General features: G+C 32.1%; 1 protein-coding gene across 4 annotated transcripts in view; it reads right to left on the bottom strand.

The window, feature by feature from the left end:
- nrd1b (nardilysin b (N-arginine dibasic convertase)) overlaps window positions 1-16,279 on the bottom strand; it is a 21,653-nt gene extending 5,374 nt beyond the window's left edge. Inside the window, exons 1-21 of one of the 4 annotated variants that reach the window (NM_001044715.2) lie at window positions 16,253-16,279; window positions 15,901-16,077; window positions 13,741-13,918; window positions 13,582-13,663; window positions 13,163-13,316; window positions 12,644-12,717; window positions 11,781-11,876; window positions 11,571-11,693; window positions 11,431-11,488; window positions 10,922-10,995; window positions 9,339-9,408; window positions 9,166-9,243; window positions 7,886-8,006; window positions 7,743-7,801; window positions 5,004-5,058; window positions 4,806-4,922; window positions 4,218-4,341; window positions 2,741-2,827; window positions 2,530-2,649; window positions 2,393-2,444; window positions 1,816-1,966 (exon numbers count right to left, since the gene is read on the bottom strand). In NM_001044715.2, coding sequence (NP_001038180.2) covers window positions 1,816-1,966; window positions 2,393-2,444; window positions 2,530-2,649; window positions 2,741-2,827; window positions 4,218-4,341; window positions 4,806-4,922; window positions 5,004-5,058; window positions 7,743-7,801; window positions 7,886-8,006; window positions 9,166-9,243; window positions 9,339-9,408; window positions 10,922-10,995; window positions 11,431-11,488; window positions 11,571-11,693; window positions 11,781-11,876; window positions 12,644-12,717; window positions 13,163-13,316; window positions 13,582-13,663; window positions 13,741-13,918; window positions 15,901-16,064 — 2,037 coding nt within the window. In that variant the 5' untranslated portion in view covers window positions 16,065-16,077; window positions 16,253-16,279. Of the gene's footprint in view, window positions 1-1,815; window positions 1,967-2,392; window positions 2,445-2,529; window positions 2,650-2,740; window positions 2,828-4,217; window positions 4,342-4,805; window positions 4,923-5,003; window positions 5,059-7,742; window positions 7,802-7,885; window positions 8,007-9,165; window positions 9,244-9,338; window positions 9,409-10,921; window positions 10,996-11,430; window positions 11,489-11,570; window positions 11,694-11,780; window positions 11,877-12,643; window positions 12,718-13,162; window positions 13,317-13,581; window positions 13,664-13,740; window positions 13,919-15,900; window positions 16,104-16,252 lie in introns of all 4 variants that reach the window. The other 3 variants (XM_087302894.1, XM_087302893.1, XM_087302895.1) reach the window with 3 other exon arrangements.

Raw genomic sequence — 16,279 nt, 5'->3', positions numbered from 1 at the left:
CCAATATTAATAGATGTGAATTACAATAAAACAATGAGGTTTTATGAAGTCTGTGCAAGAAAAGCATTTAGAATTTATTAAAAATTGATTCAATACATTTTTAAATGTTTAGGTGCTTACTACATGAATGATATGTTATCTTGTTACTTTTTGCAGGTAAAATATATGAAACAATGTTATTTATTCAATTTGATTCCAAAAGATTTAGCTTATAAACGTAATTTACATGGCTGAAAAGACCTTATATTCAACAAATTGCACATTTAACATTAAATTAAACATTAAATTAATGCTACTGTATGTTAGCAAGAGTTACTAGAAACGTGGAACCATGCGACCAGGATGTTAAAATAAACAAAAACCTCACTTCATAGATCTCAGACAACACCACTGACTTAAATTTTTAAGATCTCCTGATGTCTTTGTGTATTTACATATGTAGTAAAAACGTAAGTGCACGCGTGTTGTCAAACTGATGAAGATATTTTTGCAGTTTGTTGCTCTTTTTCTATTTGCATGTGTTTTGCTCACTTGCAGAGCGTTTGAGCTCTCTAGGCCACTGTACATTTATACATGCTTTTTTTAAAGTATAGAAATAACGTTTTACATAATGCATGTCAAATCATCAGGTTACCTTTATTCATTTAATAATACTGAAATAACACATAATGTAACTTGCATGTTTTGATATCAGGTTACTTTTTAAATCACTGCATTTTAACTCAACTACAGTAACCTCAACTTATAAAAACTGAAATTAATATAAAAATCTAAAATCAAACAAAAAGTTCTCAGAGGTAGCTTAAATAATATGTCGATGCTCTTTGGGTAAGGGATTCATTAGAATAACCAGCAAAAATCAGTCCAAGGCACTCAACAAATGTGGAAAAAATATCAAAAGATTATTTTAATGTTTCTTTCCACATTTTTCGAGTGCCTTGGACTGATTTTTGCCTTTTATTCAGAAATTGATATGTGATAGTAAATGAATTAAAGTGCATTAAAGGATGCAGAAGCAAAGAACCGCTCAACGCAATGTGCATCCAAAATCCTTTAACTTATGGCAAGCTCTTAATTATCGTATTAAGTTAAATCTTGTAATTTATTGAGAATTTTCATCGGTTAAAATATGTTAGACCTTAAAGCAGTCACAGGTAAGCAGACAGAGAGTGTGTGCAAGAGAGAAAGAGAGAGAGAGAGATCATGTGTGTATAAATGACACAGGCCTGTCTAATAGCTCATGGTAACATGTTTGCGACCTCATCGCAAATGTTTTCTAAACATTACACAGAAGAATGAAGGCTGTAGCAACTGTCACTGAGTCACTATGGTTACTACTAATGTTTTTATTGGTATTTAACAAGATCATACATGGTAGTACATAATACAGAATACGAAAAATTACAGACCACCTTCGTTTTTTATTTTCCCACTATACCCTCAAAATTAAATGAAATAACAAGAAATTAAAATAAATATCCTTTGAGAAAATTAAGTAAGTTTACGAATAAAAGAGCAAATAAGAGTAAAAAAAGGATCTCTTTGAGTCAATATTTCCTTTTTCCAGTTATTTACTGTGTAATAGAGCTGATATCAACAGAACAGGAAAAGCTTCAGATATAGTCGAAAACAAGTTACTACTAATTTTTGGGGGTCGCACATTTATTTCAAACTGTGATCAATACTTACTGGAACTACCTGGGCATTAAATGATTTTATTGCACACCTTTCAGCAAATCAGAATCAAGACTTCTAACAGACCATGGAATAAGAATATATAATTGAGCACGATTCAAAAATCTGTTATTTACTCACAGGCAGTTTGTGGTTGAATCCTTTGAGTCTGATGAACAGGCCGTGATCTCCTGGCAGTAGATTATACTGTAGTTGAGCCACTTCAGCGTCATATGCCAGCTCTGCCAGATTATGAGCCACAATATTCACGAAGAGATCAAACAGGACCAAACTGGGACAGGAGGGAATGTCAATTTAGATGATATTTGTAAAATGTTACAGAAAACTGTTTCTGCTACAGAATAATTGTGTTTATATATCAGAAATTTGAACTTTTTACACAGATTTTAGTTTATCTGATCTCAGAATTCTATCTTTTTTCCTCAAAATTCTTGGAAGAATTTAAATATTGCAAATACTTTTTTTCTTTTAGCAGAAAGAAAATAAAACCAAAAATTTGATCTATTTTTAAAATATATATTTTTAAATATTTTCTGACATTTTTTTTTTCAAAATTCTTACATTTAACAATTCTGATATTTACCCTCAGCATGGAATATAATACTAATGAAAAACTTGTATCACACAATTCTAATCTTACAAAGAAAGCATTAGTAAATGAGTTAAGAGAGGATTAATCATTAAATTAGCTGCTTACTTTTTAGGTGATTCCTGTATGAATGGAGTGAGCAGCTGGAAGCGGGCATAAGCTATCAAAAACAAGATAAATAAACAACAACGAGATAAATGTGGATGATATATTATAGTTATATTACAGTTTCTTTATAAGGTCACCTTTGGGTATCTTGAACTTGTTGTCTTTTCTAAACCACAGACGGCCTCTCTCGTTGTCTATTATTTTGACTGGGAAGTCTGTATCAGGACAATCTGATGTTCTGAGGGTGAAATCCGTGGCTGTGATTGAATGGGATCATATGTATATGAACACTGAAGTGAGACTACTCTAAACAGAACAACATATGAATGAAGCATGATGGAAACCGACCTATAAACTTGTTCTCAGCTGGGAGCTGAAGCTCAGGATGCAGAGGAAAATCTCCAGCCCAAAGATCACGGAATTCCTGAGGAATATCTGGGTCGAAAAAAAAAATATTTATTAGTTTTATTTATACTGTATAAGTAATAAACATAATGTTAAAAATCTTGATATTTTATTTTAATCACATTACCACGATTTTTAAAAAAAAAAATTTATTTATTTAATTTATTATTTATTGATTTCACATTACCAATTACTTTTTGTTAGTCCTAACTTTTTATGCCTACATTCCAGTAGCAATTAATTCAATCTGACAGATGGTAGTTTTCTTAAAAGCAGTGTTCGACAATAAGGATTGCACAATATCCGTGCAAATGCGATCTTAGAATTGAGAAGTAGCATGATGTGATGCACGCGTCTGTTTAAAAAGAGTGCGAGCTCTCGTTTCCGTGCCTGGAAACGCAACTGGTGTAATCAATTCTCCTTTTGAAATAGACTGGGGAAAAGCACCCACAGTCCTGCTGCTGTTTTCAAGAGCTCCAGAATTTTTAAAAACGTATTCTTGTAAGCAGCAGCGTTTGCAGCTTTTACCTTAACCATCTTTGAACAGATTATTGACAGGCCTAACCTTTCATTATTGGTTTTTCACCGGCTTTCTTTTGCTTAGATTTTTTTGTTGTTGTTGTTGTTATTATGGTTTAATTAGGCTATCGTTTTTAACAATGACATTACTTTGATAGGAGATTAACTCCCCAATTATGTGTAGTAAGCAAAACTGTTGCTAGTGAAAAAGGCGAGTGGCTAGTAATGTTGGTAATCTACTAGCCACAGTGGCTGGTAATGAAAAAAGTTAATGTCAAGCCCTGATTTCATCCATAATAGCATAGTATTATAAATAAATTAATTAATACAGAAATACATCAAATTAATTATATAGGTCACATTAATTATATATACAGCTGATGTCATAATTATTTACCCCTGTGTTAATTTTTAAATCTTTTACATTTTTCCCCAATTTCTGTTTAATAATCTTTGCCATAATGACAGTACATAATATTTTACTAGATGTTTTTCAAGATACTAGTATTCAGATTAAAGTGACATTTAAAGGCTTAACTAGGTTAATTAGGCAAGTTAGAGTAATGAGGCAAACCATTATATAACGATGGTTTGTTCTGTAGACAATCGAAAAAAATATTGCATTAAGGGGCTTATAATTTTGACCCTCAAATGGTTTTAAAAATAAATTAAAAACTGCTTTTATTTTAGCCAAAATAAAACAAATAAGAAGAGAAAAAAATATTATAGGAAATACTGTGAAAATTTCCTTGCTCACTTAAATATCACTTAAGAAAAATGTACACAGCAGGGCTAATCATTTTGACTTAAACTGTATATCAAATTAATATAAATCTACAATAATACTGACGTCATTTCATCCCTAAAAATAAAAACCCTCCATTTCTAGTTTGTGAATGACCTTCCACACTATACTGTGTCCCGAACCACTTCTCCTTGAGTGGGCAGAGACCATCATGCTGAGGTGACAGCAGTAAAATATTAGCCTTTCCTGGAGTCAAGAGTGACAAAGCAGCTGAAATGACCTGCAAACATAAAATATAAATGACATTAAAAACCATGACAGCAGGCAGAAAACAATGAAAATCCTCCACCTGTGAATACACCCCATAATGCTTTGTGTAAATTATGTGAGTAACTTTCATTAAACTGTAAACAAACAGAGGTGTTTAAAAATGGGGATATTATTATCATTATTATATCAAAATGAAGTTGTTATTATTATTTTTACTAGTACTACTACAATTACAGCTTATAAAACTATTACAAAATGCAGATTCTGTCAGGAGTGTTTGAAAAATGCCATGACCACAAGAGGTTCCCAAAACATCCCCCAAGAAATTAACCTGAAATTATCCTATGATGATTTAAAGAATTATTTATTTTAGTTCTTTTGAATGGATGTTCCCCAAACAATAAGTGTAGCCCATCATTTGAAACACGTGTTGGAAAAAGGTGGAAGGGTTATGGTGTAAAATGTAAATGAAACACAATGTGATGCCTCTGGGTTGAAGTCAAACATCAGCTGGTCTCCACACAGGAAGTGCTCTTTCGGGAACAGCTGCATGTTCTCACTCATGTTCGCCACAAACTCAATTGGCTCTGTCTGGTACATTAAAGAAGTTTAAATTAGAGATGAAGGACTGAGATTGGCTTATTTATTAAGACCTAAGATGATTTCTTTCACCTGCTCTTGATAGTGAAACTCATTGGCTTCAATCTTCTGGATCTCCTCGTAGATCCTGAATAAATGCAAAACCGAGAGAAGAAAATGCCAGAAGCATATTATCAAAGTAATATAGCCTATATTTCTTTATCAAAAGTATTTTTTACTACATTGATAAAATAAAGAAGACACTTTTTGTTTTGACAATGCTACATTTACCGATGAAAACATTTTGTTTCAGCACAAAATCAGCATGCTGGTCTACACCGCAAAAAAAGCTTTTCTTACTTGGATTTTTTTGTCTTGTTTCTACTCCAATATCTAATAAAAACTTAATTCAAGAAGAATTTTCTAAACAACCAAAACATATCGTCGTGTTTTAAGAAATAATACGCCAAAACTAAGAGAGTCTTCCCCTAAAACAGGTAAAATAATCAAGCAAAATAATCTGCTGTCAAAGAGAGAAACATGATTCTTTTGCTTATACCCCATTGGTAGATTATTTTCCTTGTTTGATTGAAAAAACTCACTTAATATTAAAATTATTTCTTAAAACAAAACAATATGTTGTCAAGAAAATGCTTTTTGATTTAAAATATGCTAGATATTTGGACTAGAACAAGACAAAAAGTTTGAGAAAGAAAATAATTTTTACTATGTATTTCTGCCACACATAAAAATCTAAATTTTGCCTAAAAAACATAATCAAAAACTGCATTTTTTGCTTCAATAATTTTGTTGTGCTATGAAAATACACAAAAATATTAAACTTTTTATTTTTATTTTTTTTAGACTTTATGTTTTATAAATTTTTTAGGAACATATAGCTAGTGGGAACAAAACAAACAAACAAACAAACAAACCAACCAAAAATAATAATATATACATGCATACATACACAAATACATCGATTCCACACATGTACATCTATATACTTACAAATAAAAATATTAAAATAACTTCATCAAGAAAATAAATAAATAATAAGTATAAAATTTAATAAAATAAAATAAAAAGGTTGCTAAACATATTTTTGCAACGATGCATAACCTCTAGAATTATGTAAATGTTAAATTATAGATAATTATATTGTCATTGTGGAGAAAGTCAGCCATTTACTTCATTTCTTTTCAAAGATCTCTATTTGTAATTGATGTGCATGTGCCATTTTTTCCATTCCCTCAACCTCTGTTAATATTTTGAACCAATCATCTTTCGTTGGTGAGTCTTCTTCAAACCATTTCCAGGTTATAGCTTTTTTATTCATTTCCAAACATTTCTTAAATAGTTATTTCTCCTCCTTTTCAAGTGTACTTTTTTTAACCTTATGAACCATTGGACTCACAAAATCTTGGAGAGACTGTTTTAAGGTGTTAAGGTAATTAAACATTTTTAAATATTATTTTTTTTGTAAATCTTACAAAGATAAACATAATTCTAGTCTTCCACTGTGTGTTTATGAATACATTTGACATTTTATGCATCTGGCAGATGCTTTTATCCAAAGCGAATCACATTAAATTGAAGATACACGTTTATTTAATTAGTTCTTGATTTTTACTAAATCAAATATTACAATATGTCTAATGTCTACTTATTATTGATCAAAGGGTGCTAATCCATGCCAAGGCTGTGAATTTTTTCAATTTCTAAATTGTAAGTAAGTATTAAGTATTACACACATTGTTTCCCCAAACAAGACATTTTCAATAAACTTCAATAATAAACCAATGACTGTAAAAAATATGGCCGACGCGACAGCCCCTTTTCCCATTGAACGCCTTGAGGGCAAAACGCCTGATTGACGGGCACAAACTGTCGCAAAAGACTGCTGAAATTGGAGCCTTGACATGCGCAGAAGGACTGTCTGATGGAGCCAGAGGAGGAGCCGCGAAAATGAAGTCGAGCTTCCAACCAAACGCTTTATGTAAAATCAACCACGCCCCCCGAACTTCTCAGCATGCATTTGCTGTCATATCAACACAAATGGATGTAATAACGTTAACAAATATGAGGGTTTTATATATTCAATCGCTCCAGCTCCGGGCCGCAGCGCATAACCTACTCGCGGCGTCGCGGGCTGATTCCGGCTCGCATGCGGCAGCGCCGGCTCGCTCGGCCGCCGCATCTGGCTCGATTGACTGGAGTCCAGGCATCCTGAGTAGGTCCAGCAGAGGTAGTCAGTCTGAGGGGTAAATCTCTGGCAGGCGAGAATCTAGCTGGAACTGGCCCGAGTGTATTTTGCTATCTGGGTGGTTAGGCGTGTATCAGCAAACTAATAAAGCCCGAAAAAAGCCCTGACCTTAGCGAATAAACAGTGTTCCACCAGGATCATGTATGTCAGAAACTATAGTTTACTGCTGAACTCATTTTGTCATAGTAAAATAACACAGAAATCGAATAATAACACTTCAGTCTCCTGGCGACGCTCAGACGGTCTGCTTTGAGAAACTGTCAATCACAGCTGTCAATCACGATGACACGCCCAGCATTAAATTACTGCTAAAAACAAACTGTTTACAAAAATGAAGATCTGCACCTATTTCAGCACAATAACCAGTGCCTTAATCGACCAGAACCATCTTTCGGGACATTTTATTGCAAGTGTAATACATTTTTTTTATTTGGGCTCAAGTCTCCTTCATTAACACGGAGGAGGCGGGCTTTATGACTTGTACTGCAGCCAGCCCCCAGGGGGCGATCTAACGGCCGAGACCTTCCCTCAAACGCAGGCTTGCAGCACACTTGTAATAAACCTACCTCTGCTGAGGTCCAACAGACTGAAGCATCTTCAGATACTGGAAGATGATATGAATGACCTACAACAACACAAGAACATGTTATTATTTAAGGTTTAATAATAAACAACCACCTAAAAGCAGCTAAACGAGTTTCTTTCAGACCTGGAGGAAGTTCTGAAGACCTTCGTCGCTCAAAGTGATAGAAATGCTAAAGATGGAGTACGTGGAGTTTTGATCAAAGCCCGACTCACTGTTTCCTCCAAACAGACTCAGAGCCCAACACCTGCACATATAAACCCGAAGCAATCATTCAATACTTATCTGCACAATGACTTAAAGGGATAATTCATACTAAAATTCAGCTTTTAAATTGTTACAAATCTGTTTGAGTTTCTTTCTTCTGTTGAACACAAAGAAAGATATACTAAAGGAGAAATTTTGGGGAAAAAAAGCCATTACTGACTTCCATAGGGGTGTTTTACCCCCAATATTCTTTAGAATATCTTGTTTTGTGTTCAATAGAAAAAAAGAAACTCAAAAAAGTGTTGAACCACTTCAGTGCGAGAGCATTTTTGAGTGAATGGTTTCTTTAAGGAGTCATGAACTGCATTTCTTGTTTATTCTATTCAATTCTCTGACATCAACTTATGTTATTAATATTTTTTACCTTTGAAAAAATCTGAATTTTGAAGTAATAGAATATATCTTGTCTTGTTTTGAGGGTCCCCTCAATCAGATCACAGCATAAAAGTGCAAAAAAGTACTGTGATGTATGTTAAAGGAATGTCGAACCAACAGGCGATAATAAAAACCTTTTATGCTGAGTTCACGCTGAAGTCATGAGGTAAAAACACCATGACCACACAGTACCGAGTTTTAGCAAATCTTCACCCAGACCTTTTTTCGGCAAATCTTAACCCTGAGTTTTAGAAACGTTTCGGTTTTAGTAACCTGATACGTCGTTTTCGTGTGGACAACTCGCGAAAAAAAAATGTGGTTTTGAAAATTCCTGTGTTTGTGTGGACAGACCCTTTCAATCCTATTGAAAACCCAGTGTCAAACTGTGCCAATTCTATGGTAAACTGTTTTTTTTTTTTTTTTTTTTATAAGTTCAACTACAATTTCCTAATATTGGAATTAATGCAAAGACTGTGTTAAATACTGTGTTATTTACAAGGACTGTCTCGATTAACTCAATACAGTGTGAACTGGTGGGTGAAGCTAAACAGGCAGTGATGCAGAAGTAACCATTGATCTAAATAATAAGGGGTTTCATTCAGAACCTATTATTTTGGCAAACTGGCTCAAATACAAAGACTAACAGCTGTATGAACTCTAAAACTTACAGGAACCACATTGACTTCTTGAAGTAAAAAGATCAAGCAAATTTTGATTTCTCAGTTCATAACCTATTTAAAGTGTAAACAGAAAGCCCAACTCACCTCTTTCTGAGTAAAGACAGGACACTTCCCACTCCTTCATGACCGATCAGCCAGGAAATATAATGCAAGGGTTTCACTCTGGAAATGTAACGACATGTTGTTCTGGTTCAGAAGCTAGTCTTTTTTCAGCAGGGTAAGACTGGTGTTGGCAGCTGTCAGGTTGTTTTACTGACCTGTAATGTTTGGCCTGAGGTGGAAGAGCCCAGCTGATGGTCAGAGCGTGAACCTTTTGCACAGGCACCACTGTAAACAACACATGTGGTTAGGAAAGCTTTTTTTCATTTAATGAATAAAAGCTAAACTTACGAGTAATGCTGAATGAATAAAAACAAATGCAGATTTGTATTAGTAGTAATACTCGTGGTACTAGTAGTCAGGTTATATGCAGAAATTCTAATGGTAATTTCAATAACCTTTTTAAGACTTTTTAAAGACCTTCTCAGAATATTTTAAGACCTCATCGCCACTTCAAGTACTAATTAGTATCAAACTTTTAACATAATAAAAAGTTGTTAATAAACACTTGTAGTTAAATAAATCAATGGAGCACAACCATGCAACAGACCTCAGATAAGCTCGGAAGAAATAAAGCTTGAAAGAATAAATTACGCGGTTGTTTTCAGCGACAGGTTTCAGCCACTGTTTAAACTCATCTTTCTCCAACCAGGAGTATGCAAACTTACATTTTACCATTTGCCGCTTATTTGGCTCTATGGATTCGCTACTTGTGGAGAGCGTCACATCACCTTCATGCGTTTGTCACAAATTACCTGACATCACCCGGACAGAGGTGCTTGGCTGGACGTGCCCCGGACCAAACCAATCGTGTGGATTGAGCACACCATTATTAATATTAGGAGGAACATAAATATATTTATGCTTTTTAAAGTCAAACACTTGGACAACGCTTGAACAAAATTTAAGACCTCGTAAAAACACAACTAAGACTTTTTATTACCTTTGAAGGGTCTTGATTTTCTCATAATTGATTTATAAACTTTTAATATTTTTAAGACCCCGTGGACACTCTGAAAGTGTATAATAATAATTACTATTTTTTTTTTTATTATTACCATTTATAATACACTTTTTATGAAAGAGACTTAGGATAAAAAAAAAACATTTGGGCTAAGTTTGATAAAAAAGTAAAAATAACCATCTCAAGTTAAATTCATTAAAATGTAAGAAAAAAGTCCAAATAAAATGTTGCTCAAATTTTGAGAATACATTTTTTAAAGAAAAAACATTACATTTTGATAAGCAAGTGTAAATAAAATGTTTTTAAAGAATAAAGTCATGTTGAGAAAAAAATCTTTACATTTTGAGAAGAGTCTAAATAAAATGTTGATAATAAACTGTATAAATTTTAAGAATAAAGTGATGTTTTAAGAAACCTTTAAAACAACTTTAAATTTAATAACCTTAAATTCTGAGAAAAGTCTATAAAAAAGTACATTATAAGAAAAAAATTGCCACATTACACTAAAAACACTGAAATAAAATGTTAAGAATAACCTCGTTATATTTCAAGAATAAAGCGGTTATGTTTCATTAAATTTCAAGATTTTTTTAAATAAAATGCTGAGAATAAACTTTTTAAATATAATAAAAAACAACATATTACTCATACTGTACATTATAATACATAATGCAAATAATTATATATTAAATGAAATACAGATCATTACACTAAAGAAGTCAGTCACTTTTCAAAAACATTATAACACAACTTTCACAACATGAAATCCAGTGTTACCTCTGTACAGTTTGCAAAAATCTGGGGTGTCGAACGGGTCCTGAAGGTCTGAGAAATCAGCCTTTGGCAGACCACTGTCAATATAAAAGACATTAAAGTCCATGTAAAATCAAAATCTACAATATTTATTTTGCTACTTCACATTATTATTCTTAAGGCGTATGATTAACATTTGCAAGTTAATGCACTGAATAAAATATTTTTTGGTAATCTTCAATCAAATTCTGATGATTTGCTTCCGCATTTGGAGTGGGCGGTCCTTCTCTGATGATGTCAATTTTACGACTTCAGCCACAATATTCTTAACCACGCCCCTCTTTCCGTTAGTTTACTATGAGGAAATGATGTGCAAAAACAAAGCCCCGCCCTCTACTCAATATTCCATTTCAGTTTTTATTCCAAGTTCATCAACATACAAAAATAAAAGTCTCAACCAATTTTCAGGTTCAAGCAGACTTAAAAATAAATTCTGACAAATATAAATTTCTTTGGTTAATCAGTATACGCACTTGTTAGGAATCTGAACGAAGATCTCTCGCACCCATTCCTCCAGCGTATCAAGTGTCTCTAGTGAAACAAAGTGGTCAAAATAACATTTGAAGCAAACGTGAGCATTTTACTGTTTATTATTAATGATTCATGTCTTTACCTTTGGATTGGACAGCAAGTGTCATGTATTGTGCAGAGTAATATCTCCTCCAGAAGTCTCTCAGACGCTCATAAGTGTTGATTTTCTTCTCTCTCGGCTCTTGTTTTAGTGTTTGAGCATTTCCTAAAGCATACATTATTATTGCGTTCACCTTTTGTCTTTGGTTTTTCCAAAAGTTATATATTTTTGTATACTGTAATATGGACTGACCCCAGAAGAACTTGCTCATCGGATGACCGGCTTTTGCTAGACTTCCAAACAGCATCTCTTTACGGTTTGAGTCTAAAGGCTGGGCCATCTGGTACTCTGTTAACAGGTTAGAGAGAATCTAGGTGTATAGCTTTATTTATTATCTTAATTTTAGCTAACATCATCAGTATGTTGTTCAGTATTTATCAGACATAAACTTAAACCAAAGTAAATAAATAAGGTAAAATAACTTAAAATATAAAAGAAAATAATTATTTTCATTTTTTTAAATGTAAATGTTACGGAAAATAAAATTTGTAAAATTAGCAAATTATGCATGTATAAAAGCAGAAATTACATTTTCGACATTTAGTTCTCATTTTGATTTAAATTATTACATTAAGATAATATTAAAATGTAAAAAAAAATTGATTACCTTAAAAAAAATTTTTTCATTTTATAATGCACAAAAAAATCCATGATTAAATGTATTATTAGACATTTATTAATTTAATTGTAAATATTCAGTGAACTATACAAATGAATTAGAATTTTTTTTCTTAAATATTAAAATGTCAAATAAATATTGAACAAAATCTTAAAAAATGTATTTATAGTGTATTAAAATATATTTTACACATAAATAAAATGTTGCTATATAACTGATTTTTATATGAAAAATTAAAATAAATTAGTTAATTAAAATGTAAAGTTCAGTTCTGCTAAATTAATTTTATTAAGACAACAACTATTATTATATATTTATTGCCATATTTTAAAAGAAAACTTTAACTAAATATTGAATAATCAACAAAATAAAATATGCTTTTCCCCACAAATAAACTTTTTTATTTAAAGGAAATGTTATTAAAGCATTGACTGACCGCTGTCTACAGCCTCCACCTCTCTGTCTACAGCATCAGGAATCATCAAAGGACAGATGAAAAACTGCGCCCATCTGTGGACAAATAATGCAAGTGCACGATATTAAAGTTGCATAATACAAAAGCTAATACTATCCTTTTTTTACCATATCATGACATACACCTCAATGGAATTAAAAAAAAAAAAAGATTGAGGATCGTTGGAAGATGGGCGTTGCTAACAAATTAAAGACAGATTGACAATAACAGAATGGACAAATGCACGACATGAACCAATTGCACCGTCCTAAATGACTAATAGCCCCACCCTAAAAGCATTCCATGTGACCAGAAGTAAAGTTGTTTTGAGGGAACAAGGAAAGGTGTGGTATTTGATAAAAGATTATCCATTTTTACAAAATAATAAAGTGCACAGATGCATTGTTTATAAAAAGCACTACTAGATACATATAAAAAAAGTACATTTTGATTTAATGCCGACTTTAAAGTACTAAAACCAATTTTTGGAGATTTGTTCACCGATCCAGAGCTTCTCTGAGGTATTTCCTCTGAACATCAAACTGGAAGATGGTTCGCTCACAGTCCGTGGAAGCGTTGTCACTTCCTCCATGTTTTTTTAAGAAAGCATCAAAGCCATTTTCAACTGGGTACTTTTCACTGCCCATGAAGACCACTAAGATGTGAAAAGAGAAATATGAATAAGTAAAAAAGTTAAATTATTATATACATACTATAAACAGGGGCGGTAATTATTCAGGGGGGTTAATAATTCTGACCTTAACTGTATACACACACAATTCAATTTAAATTTTATTTGAATATTTTAATTAAATAAGTTATATTTTAAGTTAAAGCCTAAATTAAAAATAAACATCATTTTATTCAGTAAAAATAAACAAATCAAAATAATAAATAAATAGAAGAAAGCATCAACGCACTGTGTTCGAGAAAATGTGCGAGTCCAGGAAGATCTGCAGGGTCACTGAAGCTTCCCACACTGATACAGAGTGCAGCTGCAGACTGACATCAATACCCAATATTTGCTATAATACAGTATATTTATTTACAAATTAAAAATGAACTGTAAAGGAAGTCACCTGCTTCTCTGAACGACAGCTCTGTTTCCCTCTTTCACTGTGTTTACTGATGTCACTGGCAGATCCTCTGTCACCTTCCTCTTCCACCTCTTTATCCACTGACTCTCTGCAGCTCTCTGATTGGCTGGAAACATCTGATATGAGCAGCGCCTTGAGTCCATTGCTCAGCTCAATATACCTGAAAAAGTTTGGGTATGATTTTTTTTTTTATCATTATTGTTATTATTATTATTAATATTACTATTATTACTATCATTCTTATTAATAAATGTTTCTTTCTCAAAACACAACTTTATTCTCAAAATGTAAAGAGTTGATTCTCAACACTTTATTTCAAGTTTTTTATCTAGAAATGTAATGAGTTTAATCTCATATTATTATGACAATAATCTCAAGATTATTATTATTTTTTTTATTAATGCTTGGTCCTATCCTTTTCTATGTCACCATTATTATTCTGACTATTATTATCAACCAATTATAAACCATTATAAACAAATATTTATTTATTTATAAATAGAACATGGTTACTAAAATGCATTATAAAATGTATCAAAATGTCCTTTTAATAATACTACTAATAAAAATTGGATTTATCTCAAAATAATATACATATTATTAAAAGAAATATAAATTATTATTTAAAATTATTGTTTACTATTTAAATTAAAAATATGTATGCAAACAATAATAATACATTTTATTATATTTGATTAATAAGCTTTACATAGTATAAATTATAATATAAATAATTGCAGATATTGAATTTATACTTTATACAATTATTTATATTATGAATTTATACTATATCAAATTATTTTATAAAAATATTTTATATAGCATAAATGAATATAAATAATATTATATATTTTAGTGCTACCATATGAAATTATTTATATTATGAATTAATACCATCTAAAATTATTTTATTATAATTTATTTTATGTATTATAAATAAATAATATAAATAAAAGTAAATATTTAATGTATACCATACAAAACTATAAAAACTATGAATTAATACTTTATCAAATTGTTTTATGAAAAATAGTTTTATACAGTATACATTCATAGTATAAGCAATTTTATATATTTAATTACACAATAGTTTGGTATGGTGGTGGCTAAAAGGGTGATCTTGATGAATTGGAAGTCCACTTTTCCACCTGCTTTTCATAAATGGCTGACTAAAATGGTTGCTGCTCTTAAGTTTGAAAGAATTCGTATTGTTAGGACAAATGCTTTTAAAAAGTATGAAAAAATCTTGGGCCTTCCTTGCTTATCTTTTTAAGAGTTGAAAATAGGACACTAATGATTCATGGATGATTTTACTCTTATTTTCCACTCTGTTTCAATGCCTTGAATTTGATCAAGTAAAACTTAATGGTGTATATTATCTGGTGCATGTTTGGATGGATCGGTGCTTGTTTTTTGCTTTGTTTTGTTTTTGTGTTTATTACCACTATTATCACTTTGTTTTTTGTTTGTTTTATTAATTTACTTATTTTATGTATTTTTTCCTTATCATTTGTAGAAAAAGTATTATAGACTGTATAAATGTTTTTGTGCTGTTTTGTTCTTATAAAACACTTCTAAATAATAAAAAAACATTCACAATATAGTGCGACGCAGTGCACAGTAGGCAGTGCTGTCGCCTCAAAGCAAGAAGATTGCTGGTTCGAACCTCGGCTGGGTCAGTTGCTGTTTCTGTGTTGAGTTAGCATGTTCTCCCTGCATTTGCGTGGGTTTCCTCTGGGTGCTCCGGTTTCCCCCACAGTCCAAAGAGATGTGGTACAGGTGAATTGGGTAAGATAATTGTCTGTAGTGTATGTGTGCTTATGAGTGTGTATGGGTGTTTCCCAGTGATGGATTGCAGCTTGAAGGGCATGCGCTGTGTAAAACATGTGCTTGATAAGTTGGCGGTTCATTCTGCTGTGACGACCCCAGATTAATAAAGGGACCAAGCCGAAAAGAAAATGAATGAATGAATACTTCTACTATACTTTTACTAATAGCAATAACATGATAGCTTTAAATTTATGACATCAAATGAAATATTTTTATTAACTTATATTTGACATTTTATATAAACTTTCACCAGAACTTAAAGTAACAGCGCTGGTTATTTTTATGATATTCACAAGTTTGTCTGCTGCTGACCTGTATGTTTTGTAGTCGTTTGGTGATTTGATGATGGTGTTTGAATCTGCGGCATCAGACTCTTGCGGTTCAGTTACAGCAGGTGGAGGTTCTCCGCTGTCTGGTCCGGACACTTCACAGGTAACGTTACATCCACAACTTTTAGCTTTACTCATTTGCGGCATTTTTAACTCAAACCTGTTCAAACAGAGTCCCAAACAGCGCTAAAGGAGATTTAGCATGATTGACAGCTGTCACAAATTCACGTCACGCCCTCAAAACTCTTGTAACGTAACGTTAATTCCTCTCAAAACAGAAACAGTAAAACAGTTAATAAATGATTTAATAATCTGCAAACAGTTAAGACACATACCTCTGTTCTTGTTTCTGTCGGGATTAC

The sequence above is a fragment of the Danio rerio genome, chromosome 22, assembly GCF_052040795.2.
Source record: "Danio rerio strain M-AB ecotype USA chromosome 22, GRCz13ab, whole genome shotgun sequence".
In the NCBI taxonomy this organism is placed as follows: domain Eukaryota; kingdom Metazoa; phylum Chordata; class Actinopteri; order Cypriniformes; family Danionidae; genus Danio; species Danio rerio.
Note: the sequence above shows the minus strand (reverse complement) of the source record. Positions and strands in the feature narration are given on the sequence as shown.